Consider the following 13207-nt stretch of genomic DNA (forward strand, 5'->3'; position numbering starts at 1 on the left):
TACCAATTAAAACCAATTCTCTACTATATTTTCTCCTAGTTTGTTCATTTATTCATTCATGTTTAGATTTTTGACCAGGAAACATTCCTAGAGTGTATGTCTATCCATTACAAATAAATGGGGAAGAGGAAAAGTAAAATGAGTACATAATTTGAGTACACAGAATATGGTAGGTGTTTTAATACACATTAGCATTAAGTCTCAGCACAACTCTACAAAACACTTATTTTATAGTTGGGGCAAATGAGATTTAAAAGCATAAACTTGCAAAGGCAAAAAAAATTATTAGGAAAACAAAGAGAATTTAAGGCCAAACTGAAGCTTTGGCCCTTTTCTTCTCACCTATAATGATGAAGTAAAGATATACATGCATTTTACATACATGCAATGTGTATACTTTTAGAATAAAAATTTCAGATCATTTGATTGAAATGAATGTCACAGAATTATGGAAATAGCATCATACTGATTCCAGTCTTGGCAAAATAATTCAGCTGAAATCAATCTACAAAGTCTTAAGCTGGAAGGACTGTTGACACAGTGCTTGGAGAAGACAAGGCACTGAGAGAACATTCACTTTTTAAAAAATAATGTAATACCTAAAATATATTTTTACCTGAAGACATTAAGAATATAAATAATAAACTTTATCAGATTTAAAATGTAACCTTAAATGTAAGCTTTATCAGATGTGTATGTACTCCACATTAAAATGGCCACACCGAGTTTGTTTCCAAGAAGTCTCCTTGAAACATTTAGAGATTAACTTACTGTTCTGTTTGCAGAATATAACCTGTATAATTAGAATACTTCTGCCTTAGAAATGTAATGTCTTCACCTACCAGCAACATACATCACTACTGGAAAAATCAGTACCCATGCCTCACCGATATTCCGGGCCTTCACATAAAGCGGCTTGGTTTTTCTTGTCAGTTACGAAGCACCAAGACCCGCCCTCTCAGCTTTGTCTCTATAGGCTGGACTGTAATAAATGTTGCATCTCACATTTATTTTAAAAGGCTTGCTCTTATTCTTCACAACCATTACTTTATCCACAAGCTCAATGTGCTTTCCAAGCAGAGCGCAGAATAAGCAACAGGAGAAGTGAGTACGAATACCTGCTTTATGGCTTGCTGGGCCAAGAAAGCCATCTGCAGGGGGTTGGGCTTTATTGCTTGCCGTGGTATACTCTGGGTTGGTGGGTATCTCAGCTGTTGAGGATGAGGAGGGAGAACTGGTCCATTGGGTTTGGGACTGTGATTTTGAAAATTTATCAAACGTGGAGGGGGTTGCTGAAAAAAAGAGATTAAACCAATTCAGTGACAATCATCTCCTGAAAGACAAATTATAGAGAACTCTGTTTTTTAACTTTTACAGAAACATAGCAACTCTGCCACAGATGAATCATTTATTAACACTACAGCAAGGGTATGGGGGAAGGAGGCAGCCTTCCAGAATGTGTAGAAGTAACTTTAAAGAAAAGTTTTATTAAGAGCCTTGCTACAGGGGTTTACAGTTCTAAGTAGGTTATACCAGGATTGGGCCTAGGCCATGTGGGGAAGTAGGGAAAACTAATCTTTGGTACCCTTCTCTGTCCTTGATGGTTATCTTTTACAAAGAATTGCCCTCTTCAAACCTCATAAATAATGTGGTGGTAAAATAATAATGCCAATGTTTATTTAGCAGTTATTACATGCCAAGTACTGTTTTAAGTTCTTTACATGTGTTAATTCATTTAATCTTCACAACAATCCTGTGAGGTATGAAGAATTTAAGTGTCTTGTCAAAGATTAACAAAGATAGTAACAGACAGAGCTGGGATCTGAACTCAAGTACTCTGGCTCCAAGGTCTGCACTCTTAACCAATAAATCATTAATAATGAAAACAGATGATATTAAATAACATTTAAAAATAAATGAGTTTTAGATCTTATTGCGATCAAACTATATGCCAGGCATTGTGATCAGCATTTTTACTTTCCCCTCATTTTACAAATTAGGACACTAAGCATTAGGAAGCTTAGATAACTTGAAAAAAGCCACACAGTTAGTAAAAAGGCAACACTAAGGCTTTTCTCCAAATCTAGTCTGCCACATCATTACCAAAACATGTTCTGGTGTTTAGCTTGGGGTTAAGATACTAATTACAGCTTAGAGGATGAGTTTCCCTAAAATAAAATAGATTTGAAAGGAAACTCTTCAAGGACAAAATTGGTTGATTACAGGATAGGGCAAGGGCTGGAAAGACAAGCTTACTTTGCTCATAAGTGCTAGCCCTAGAATTGAGACCAGTGTTCTAGAAAAAGGTAACCTTATATGCCAGTCTCATACTGACTATCCAATTCTCTTTACAGTTCACAAATTATTGCAAGTGCTTACTTTCAGGCTATCTTAACTGTTTATTTTTATGACTAGAGCTTCGCAGAGAGGGAACTATTAACTCCCACATTTACAAGGGGACAATAAATGTGGAATTTATAAAGCTGAAGTAGCAACACCTTAAACTTTGACACTGTGAAGGCAGATAGCTAGCTATAAAGTGTATCGCCCCACCTTCTTCCTCTCCCATTTTTGGAATTTCCTCTCCTTTCCTGGGTAATACTGTTTCTCTCTCCCCTCTTACAAATTAATTAGCACTGGGTTCACCCTCAGTAACTTTCAAGAGTAGCCAGTAATTACAGAACCAATGAAAAATAGGTTTAAATATTGTATCAAGACCAAGGGAAATTTTGTGGGTGAAGAATAGAAAAATGTTAGAGAAAAACAGAAAAATGTCAAAACTTTACAGAAGTAAAAGGCTTGAAGCAACAACAATTGTTTTTGATTATTCTATTAAGGTTTTGTGATTTGAAGGGTTTTATATCACAGAAACACAAAGAGAAAATAGTTGGGAAATTATAGTGGAAAAACTTCTAAATTTATAGTTTTTTAAAAGTGGAAAAGCACCCAAAACAATCCTTAAGGGGGAATAAAGGCAGCTGTAGACGTTTTTGCTACTCTATCACATCCTCGCCTAGGTCCATACGGATTCAGTCTAGGAGAGGCACCTAGCACCACAGAGGCACCTAGTGATGTTGTCCCTGCAGCCTGGGAAGGTGTGAGGTGGGTTTTTTGCCTCTCCTAAACTATAATGTTGATTAATTTCTAACAACCCTCTGACAAAGGAGGCAGCCTGAAAGAATAAGATTAGGAACTAGTTATGAGCATTAAAAAAATAGCAAAACCAATGGAGTCAATTAATATGCAAGAGACAGAAGGAAAAAAGGGAGAGAATAAAGAAATAGAGATCTTAAGGAAACTGGCATATCATTACCCTCATCTTCATTCTAAGTACCTTCAGTACTACAGGTTTTTATTTTATTCTGGGTCAGTAGTTCCCAACTGTGTAAAACCATGAAGGATAGCAGATGTCTTTCTAACATCCATCCACTGTTTAGGGAAATTAATGTACACACAAAAAGGAAAATATTTCTACAGCAGTAAATCTGGCTCAGGATGGAGAAATATTGCTGTGACTTATGTATAAAATAACATATGTGACAGTGCTAACAAACTTAGATCTGTCCAGCGGTGTCTAATTGAGTATACTGTGTACTGCTAAACAAACAGTGCACAATGTCTATCGAGTTTGTATCACTGTCATGTAACTACTTATTCAACCTCTGCAGGTATCATCCAACTCTTTAACCATGCAGAGTACATGGTTAATCTTTAGAGGAAGAAGAAATAAGGAGCTATCATGTAAGTGATCTTTAGAAGCAGTCCTTTAAATTTACCTGAACCCTATGGACAGATGTATAGCACAATTTGAACATATCCATAAGCAAGGAATACACATACACACCTGCTTATAGACAGTCATTTTCCCACATGAATATGCAAATAAACTGATAGAAAACTAAGAATGTAAGCAGGGAAGTGTAAAAATTTATAGAGGAGTGCAAATTGACAAGTGGAAAATGTATGAGTGAATATTTGGCAGAGCAGCTAAAAATGAAAGATTAGAGTGTAAAAGAAGGTTCAGGAATCACTGAGAGTCAAGAGAAAAAGAACAGTGTAAGGTAATGACCAAAAGATGCAAAAATTACCTTATTTCTAAGTGAGAAAATTAGGTTGTATAAAAGAGATTGTACATTATATAGACTATGGAGCAGTAAATCCTAGAGAGGAAATATAAGATCAAAAGCAAATTTCTGATACATAAGCAAAAGGCTCAGAGGTCACTTCTGTCATTGCTTATATAAATAACTATTTGTGGCAATACAAGCAAGTCACACAGTACCTATTAGCTGCCTCAGTTCCTCACTTCTTACTGAAAAGGCAATTTATTCTTTTTCAGGTTAACTATTAAATACAAATCACTTGAACATCTCTCAGACACCTAAGATAAATATTAATCATGCAAATGCTTAGCACTAGGCACTCAACAACTAATTATTGCTCTCTCTTCTCCTCTTCACATTTATCTTCAGCAAAAATTTTTGGCATTCTTTGCAGTCTATCTGCAGTACGTCACTGCAGTCTGCAGAGGTAGTAACAAAATTAGTCCTCAATTTCCTTAACAAAATTTCAACTTCGCCAGTTTCACTCCTGGTATCTAAAGCGTACAATTCTTTTCCCATGGAACACTCACCAAAGACCTCTTAAATTGCTTGTTATTTACTTCCTGTGAAAACCTGGGTTAAAACAAAGTTTGGGAGGAATAATCAACTGGGTATACTAATATTCCCCCGGATCTGACATGCCTTCCTAATCGAATTACTAGAAAGCCATAAACCTCAAATACATCACCTCAGGCCTTCAAAGAAGCAATTTAACAAATCAGCATCCACATATGCCCACAACTTTTTTTCAGAATTAAAATAAGAGTCCTATGAAGACCATTTCTATGTTTTGTAAAATTTCTACAATAATACTACTATGCCATCTAATTGTTTTTTCATAAAGATTCACATTATGTCTTTCTCTTAGTGCTAGTAAAATGTTTCTCCTCTGACATGTTTTCTTTTTGTCAAATAATATAGGTATTATTTCTATTTCTTTTTCTTAGGTTGCCAAAAAGTTCTGAGCTAAGGCTTGTTCTCAAGTATAATGAGAATTCTTAGCCTAGTTCTACACACTTGGACTCTTATTAAACCCCATTCCATTTCACTTGTGTCATTTACTGTCACTTCTCAGAAATAGAAAAAATATAGTTTCATAAATATATGTAACCAAAAATAACAATTTGTATGACTCAGACTTTATACTCCTTACTAAAACCTTTATTAAATCTAAGCAGGCCCACATCTAAACTGAGGATGGTTAAAATATTTAAAGTACATAAATATTTTATCTTAAAAATTGTATTAGAAGTAAATATTTCATAATTAGTGAAAATAAGGATGGTTCATGAAATATTTGCTCAGAAATAAAGTTTGAAAAAGGCATATTTCTAATGAACCACATCCCTGCCCTTCTCTATTTCATTTTGCCCTAGTTTCTAAGATGCAATGTGGTTTTCTAAACACTGCATCCCTGCGTTGTCTATAATATTAAGACAATGAAGAGTATATGAAGATAGAAGTACCATCTAAATAAACCTTTTTTTTTTTTAAGGGCTAAAATCTAGAAGTTAAATCAGGGATCCTACTGCAATAGATTTTTATAAATTCATATTTTAAATCATAGATGATGGATGTCTTGGTCATTTTAAGAGCTGCTGAATACAATTGTACTATAATTATCTAAGTTAGGACAGGCCTGCTTCCAAATTTACCTGATGAGAGATGGAAGGTTGCTGGATGGGCCCCTGCATTCTAGGGTTTGGTAAACCCACAGGTGCTGGCCTCCGTTGCACCTGTTGCCTCTGAGCCATTACCTGTTGCTGCATATGCTGGAGTCGTAATTGAGCTAGGCTGATCTGTGTTGGAAACTTGGATAACTGGTTTGAAGATAAGCCACCTTGTGGCTGTGAATTCTGTTCCACGACAGGATTCTGCTTAGGCATTTGTGGTTGACTCTCTTTATCTTCAATTACTAAAGAACCTAATTAAAGAGAAAAGGTTAAGTTCTAAAGCTTTTCTGATAGTGAAATACTACATTTTGTAAGGCTATTCTTGCTCAGCTTCCAAACTGCCAAGGAACTTTTCGATCTCAGGAGACCTTTACACTCTTAAAAATAGGATGCCCTAAAGAGCTTTTGTTAATGGAGCTTCTATCAAAATTTACCATATTAATAACTAAAAATGAGAATTTAAAAAATTTTTACTAATTCACTTAAAAATAATAAACCCGTAATACCACACACCTTTATGAAAAATAACTATTTTTCAAAGTCAAATTAGTGAAGAGTGGCATTGTTTTGTATTTTTAAAAATCTCTTTCACTATCTGGTTTAATAGCTGAACTCTACCTTTTTCTGCATTATCTATTGTAATATATTGTTTAGGTTGAAATATCTGAAGGAAATCCAGCCACACACAGATATGTAGTTGGAAAAGGGAGGCTTCTGTGGTTCCCTGAAGGAGCCTCAGACTGTATTTTGAGAACTGCTGTTGTATATTAAAACAAACTAAGCAAATTTGACATTGTTTCTAAAAAACAATCCCACGAAGTATTTCTGGTTCTTTAGTATTAATAATTTGTAATCTCTCAAATTCCTTACACCTTCATAGTACATACTATGTCAATTTTATGATAGAGAATACTTTGAGTGGCTTACAACCACCCTTACAGAGTTTAAAGGTGCATTTAATAGGTCTGATCCAAGCATAAGGCAAAGCTTAATATTTTTTTAACCATAGAGACTCAAGTAAATGTTTTAGATTTACAAAGTATAAGCATCCTAAAAATATGTGGTTATCATTCATTAAATACTTACTGTGTGTTAGGCACTGTGACAGTAGGTCTATGTATATTCTTGTTAAATTCCTTTTTTACGGATAAAGGATCTAAGATTCAGAGAGATTGAACAACTTACCCAAATCACCAAAATATTAACTGAATATTCATCTAGATCAATATTTTCCCTTGCACTATGAAAGATGTTTCTCAGAAACCATGGATAAACAAGTCTGGAAAACTTATCTCCTTGGAAGATTTAAAATGTAAATTTAATTACAAATGACAATTTACAGAGCTATAAACAACAGCTCTGAGAAGTCCTATAGTAAAGAATATTATTTAACTTTATTGTATCAGAGTTTCACAAACAGGAGATGCTGTTTTTATTGTTTTTGCTGATGTAGACCTAAAACTATATCCATTTATGTATATATAGTTACACATATATTCTTAATTTTACCTATGCTTACTTATATCTATATTGTAGGTGACATGTTTATAAGTGCATATCTCTACAGATATGACTACTTGTGTGGATATATAAGTGTAATAGGTTCTCTGTAATAGGTTGAATGTGGCTTGGTAGGGTGGGGCAGGGTTACGAGATAGTTACTTAGACACATGCTTTGTATTCATTAAGATGCTTCTTTTCAGTAATATAGGTGAACTGTTTACAAGTACATGTATCATTTTTCTTTAAGGGGTCACCCTTAACATTATTCTGTTTGTTCTTGCCTTGTATGGGTGAGCTCTGTGTAAGCCTATTTCTGCCTTTCCTGGTGTGTGCTGAGAATACTGGCTTTCTTTCCTGCCATGTCTTCCTTTCCTACCCAGGATTTAGCCTACAGAATGAGAGAGTAACCATTTTTGATGATTTTGAAACATAGTTAATGAGCCCTATGCTGTCGTCAACGGGAATATTGGTAGTTGATGAAGAATGTGTAGAGAATTCTTAAATTTAAGTTTCTATAATTTCTCTGTGAGAAAATAAGGGGGCAAAAAGTGAAAGCTTTTTCTCCTACAAATAATGTAACAAGGTAACTAAAATATTAACTTCCTGCTGAACTGCCTGCAAGGATGGTTGAGCTCCTAATGTTACCAAGATGACAGTTTTCCTTTCTGATAATTCAGTGGACTCTAACATTTAAAATTTGGGCACTTTTCTGTATGCACATTACACTTCAATTAGGAAATTTAAAAGAATATATATATAAAATTATTACATAAAAGGCAAAAGAAAAAGACATAAGAAATTTTCCCCCCGAACAAGATAAAGCAAATGAATGACATTAGCTGTTTGATGACTGGATCTAAAGAGTAAGCAAGCCAATAATGGTATGAGAAATACTACTTTATCAGCAAACATTCTAAATATCAAACATCCTTTCAATGGCAAGTCACAAATTAAGAGTTTTGTCAACCATTATGATAAAAAGTTCAAGCAAGAGTCTATGAAAACTAGAACTTCTTGATCCCACGTCAACAGAGGATGCTTCATACCACCCAAATATTTACATGTGTGTTTATATTCATGCACATGTCACACATACACACAGGTTAATAAAATACTAGCAAAAATTCCATGTCTTTAAAACACGGTAATAAAAATACTTTGAGGGTGGAAGGAATAAATTTTCAGTAACATATCATAATCATTAAGAGTTCCAGAAACAAATGGCACTTGGGAAAATGCACATAATGACCTACCTAAATTGATAATATTTTGAGCCCAGAAACTAGGATCACAGTGAAATTGGATGGTATTGTTGGTCACTGGTGAAGCATCACACCTTGCTCGAAGGAGGTGCCGTAACCGGTATATAATCTAGAAGAAAGAAGTCAATTAAAACATCAATACCATTATCAGGCCAATAATTTACTATGCTCCCAGTAATTACACAAAAAATAGTCTCTTGTATGTATGCCAACACAAAATAAACAATAAAATATAAATTATAAAAAGTCGACATATAACAATTTTTTCAAAATGTCAAAAAATTTGAGGTATAACTCAGTTGGCTATGCTGTTGAGTACAAAACTAAAAAGTATCTTAAAGTGATAGGTTAAAGTCAGTTTCTTAATAAAACTTCACAGAAGCATCAACTAAGTATTTGTAAAATAAAAATTTAACACATTTTGCTCTTTTGTTTATTTTACTTACTTTTTTAAAGAAGGATTCAGAATTTAGATTAGGTGGCTAATGAGTTACAGAAGTGAGAAATTAAATCTCTGCTAAAGAAATGTAAGTAGAGCTCAGAATTAGGCCTGCTAGTTAGTGGGATGGTTCTCCTTGTTCCTATGTTTTGGGTCTCTTGTCATCAACCCCCAACCTCGCACTCTGCCCACAGGCAGTCCTCAGTGAGCTCCTGGTTCACTATCACCATCTTCGCCATTACTCTTATCATAGTATATTATGTCGATACCACAGAATTTTGACTGTCAGCTACATGTTGGTAAGACACAAGCAAAGTATTATTGTAACAAAGTTACTTTTAAAGTTAAAAAATGTTTTTATCTGCCTTTGGCAAAAATAAATAAAAAAATAAAAAATCACAAACCAAAACCCAAGGGGTCGGCGGGGGAGGCTTTACATTCATCTCTAACACCCTAATCCCAAATAGGTGACCTGGAGCTTCTAATCTGTGAACATGAGCATGATGATAGTGCACACAGCCATCAGGAAGTGCATGAAGGACCTGTGCGTCTCTGTCAGCTAAAAATGGTATTTTTAAAAATCAACACAGTAAAAACCTCACTATAACAGACTAATTTGGGCTAGGGGGTGTCCGTTAAAGCCGAAAGTCCACTATAGAATAAAATAGGCTTTCTGAATGCCTACTTGTTAAAATTTGTTGAAAATAACAGTGAATTGATAACACAAAAAATAAGCAAATCTTGGTTAAAAGCATTTTAAAATAAACAGGGTGTTAATGTTCACATATGACGTATGGACCAGATATTTTGTCCATTAAATCCAAAGTCCATTAAATCAAGACTTTACTGTATACAGGGTGGGCAAAAGTAGGTTAATAACAATAAATAATACAATAATTAATAAGTAATACAAAAATAAACTGTATTGCATACTCACAACTGTTAACCTACTTTTGCCCACCTGTTGTTTTTTCTTTAAAGATTTTTTTAGAGAGAGGGGAAGGGACAGGGAGAGATAAACATCCACATGAGCATGAACCATCTATTGGCTGCTTCCTGCACACCTCCTACAGGGGATTGATCCAGCAAACTGAGCATGTGTCTTGACTGGGAATTGAACCGGTAACCTTTTGGTGCACAATGGAATCACATTGGCCAGGGCATTTTTTATCAGTTAAAATTAGAACTAGGTAAAAGCTATTTAAGCACAAAAAGACTAGTGATCATTTCTGGATTTTAAGCATTCCAATAACTCCACTGTTTCTCTGTATTCTTTTTTCCCTTTTTAAAATATGTTTTTATTGATTTGAGAGAGAGAGAGACAGAGAAGCATCGATGTGGGAGAGAAACATCAGTCGGATGTTTCTCCTGCACGCCCCCTATGGAGGAACAAGCCCACAACCCAGGCATGTGCCCTGACTGGGAACCAAACCTTATGGTACATGGGACGACACTCAACCAACGGAGCCACACTGCCCAGGGCGCTCTGTATTCTGATGGCATATTAAATGCCACGCTTGGTCCGCCTTACCAGTCGCTTGCTGTAGAGTAGTGCTGTACTGCTGCCGCTGGAAACTGCCCATTTAGAAAAATGCATGACATGTTCCAGCTGTTTAGAAAGCCCAGCCACTTCCTGTTGTTGCTGCATAAGTTTCATGCGATGGTCCTTTGCAAGGCTCTGAAAAGAAAATAATTTCAAAATTAGTTCAGCCTATAACATTTTTTAATGGTCATTTTCAGATTACCAAATTAGAATAACCACCGCCTCGAAGAAACTGAAAATACTCTTAGTGTTGCTTTCCCCCCTTTGTGCAAAGGATTAGCCTTACTGCAGCAAAGCACTGCGCCCCAGCTGACACTTACAGCCACCGCTGCCACCACCACCTCTGCCTCCTTGGCCGCTACCCCCCCTCAGTCTGGTTTTATATATTCTGGGATTTAGGTTCCTGTTCATGTATCTTCCAATATTCAAAAGGAGCAAAAACTGTAGATTAGCTATAATACAGTAAATGCCTGTTAAATTCAATACCCACAAATAAAATAGATGTGCCCCCCCAGTAATCCAGTCAAGTTACCAGATCACGTGATTTACTCAATCACATGATTTCATCTTTTAGGCATTCTAGTCCCCATTGCAACCAGTTTGTGCCTAGTTATGCCGTACGACAGAAAACATGTATGTGGTAAAAAAGATACAATATTATTTCTGTCTAGTGAGAGTTACATGGAAACCTATTGATACAGTGACTAATGGTGCCAATGCACTCTCAGAAAAGCTACAAAAAAGCAGAACACAGAATTTCTCTATGAGGGATTACCTTTCTCCACGAGAAATACATAAGGAAGAACAAAGGTTAAAAAAAAGTGAAGAGCACTGAACTTGGGTTATTTTAAAGGTCTCTATCCAAAAATCTCCTTTACCTGGCAAGGAAAAGAAAGGAGAAGAGAGGGCTTTCCACTGGTTTCAAAGGAAGTTTAAAAGTAAAATTACTACACTCCAATATGGACTTAGTCTCAATAAAAAATGAACCTAGCCCAGCTGGCATGCCTCAGCAGTTAGGCATCGACCTATGATCCGGAAATCGAGATTCGATTCCCAGTCAGGGTGAGCTTGATCCCCAGCAGGAGGCATGCTGGGGGCAGCCAATGAGTGACTCTCTCATCACTGATGTTTCTCTCTCTCTCTCTCTCTCTCTCTCTGAAATCAATAAAGACATATTTAAAAAAACAACAACAAAAAAACCAAAGATCCCAGCCATAGTCAGTTTCAAGTGTCAAAAATACTCATGTGCTAAACTGCATTAAGGGAAAAACCACAGTAACTGTCAATGACTTTGTCATGTCTAATTTAAAGTTCAGAGATAACCGACTTACTACGCTATTTCTGACCCCTGTGAAAATTGTTTATTTGGAGACATTCTAGAAAGAATAGAAATTCTGTTTACTTTTAATCAGGCTGCAAATTGAGGATCAGAAGGTCTAGTTTCTTGGTATTCCATAGTAACAACTATTTGAGCTGAGCTGATTTCTCCTGAGTCTTAGACAAAATTGAGTACATTTATTTACCTTAGAGGAGCATTCTGTGAACCAGGAGAATGGGTATGGGGACTAGAGACATATTTACAAGGTGCTGTAAAATTTGTTAGCCAATAAAGCTGATTAAAAATAATACTGATAACCAAGTTCATTTCTAGAAATTGGGGATTTGGTCATCTTTTGTTCCATCTTATTATAATAATTATTTTTTAATTTGCAAGTGATTCTGACTTACAATGAAATCTGGAAACAACCACAGCCACTACTGATCTCTGAGAAAGCAATCTGAAGTTACTTTTTATTTTAAGCAGAGCTTTGAAAACATTTTAAATTGTTTAAAAGCTCCTATTAAAACAGAATCAAAAACCCAGAACCTTGAAAAAATATTTCCTGTAAATGGGATCCGAGCCCTCCTGGCCAGGATAATTCTTCAGTAAATATGTTTCTCAGAGAACAAAGAATTATTTTAGTCTTTGTTTCCTGTATAGTTGCTAAACTATGGTAGTGGCTGTGCTTTCTGCAGGAACGACAAAACTTTCTGACAAAGACCTTATAATTTTGTCAACTATAAAGATGTTGAACTAAATTATTTCTAGGAGTTGTTTTAATCTTCAAACATGACAATTCTTTTACTCTTTTCTCATTCTAAATTGCTTCTTTACCATGAATTCCTTCTGCACCAATATATTAGAAAAATTCTAAAATATCATGCAATTAATAATGTTAATATACCATATAGAAGGTGTAACCTCAATATTATTTGAAGTCAAACAGTGACTTTGGATCTTGACCTTCAGGAATGTAAAACAGCTGAAGAAGATAGTAATTTTTTTCTTATCTGCAGTGGGAAACAACTATTCAAAGTGCCCTGAGCGTTTCTCCCGAAGTATTGGCTTTAGCAATTAACACTATAAAATGTTGAGAGTAGGAGGCACCTCCTTTTACCTAATACCTCATAAGGTTAAATGTATAGAGTTGAGAAATAAATATAGCTAACTTAGTCTATCTTTCTAAAAATTTTGTTCAATTGTACCCCACCCCTTTGGTGATGCAAAATTCTCACTTTAATGAATCTCTAAAATGATTCATCTCTTCAACATTTACAGAGCTCCTCCTGCAAGCAAGGCAGTATGTTTGACACTATGAAGTAAATAATAAGAATTAAGACATTCCTACTGGGAGTATCTCCCT

General features: G+C 35.3%; 1 protein-coding gene across 3 annotated transcripts in view; it reads right to left on the reverse strand.

Moving 5' to 3' along the window:
• TRIM24 (tripartite motif containing 24) overlaps window positions 1–13207 on the reverse strand; it is an 89407-nt gene that overhangs the window by 16782 nt on the left and 59418 nt on the right. For 2 of the 3 annotated variants that reach the window (XM_081146473.1, XM_081146475.1), the window contains exons 7-10: window positions 10512–10658; window positions 8533–8650; window positions 5759–6027; window positions 1119–1292 (exon numbers count right to left, since the gene is read on the reverse strand). In XM_081146473.1, the coding sequence (XP_081002599.1) occupies window positions 1119–1292; window positions 5759–6027; window positions 8533–8650; window positions 10512–10658 (708 nt within the window). The remainder of the gene's footprint in view (window positions 1–1118; window positions 1293–5758; window positions 6028–8532; window positions 8651–10511; window positions 10659–13207) is intronic. The other variant, XM_081146474.1, reaches the window with a different exon arrangement.

This window comes from Miniopterus schreibersii (genome assembly GCF_964146895.1).
Source record: "Miniopterus schreibersii genome assembly, chromosome: 9".
Classification (NCBI taxonomy): domain Eukaryota; kingdom Metazoa; phylum Chordata; class Mammalia; order Chiroptera; family Miniopteridae; genus Miniopterus; species Miniopterus schreibersii.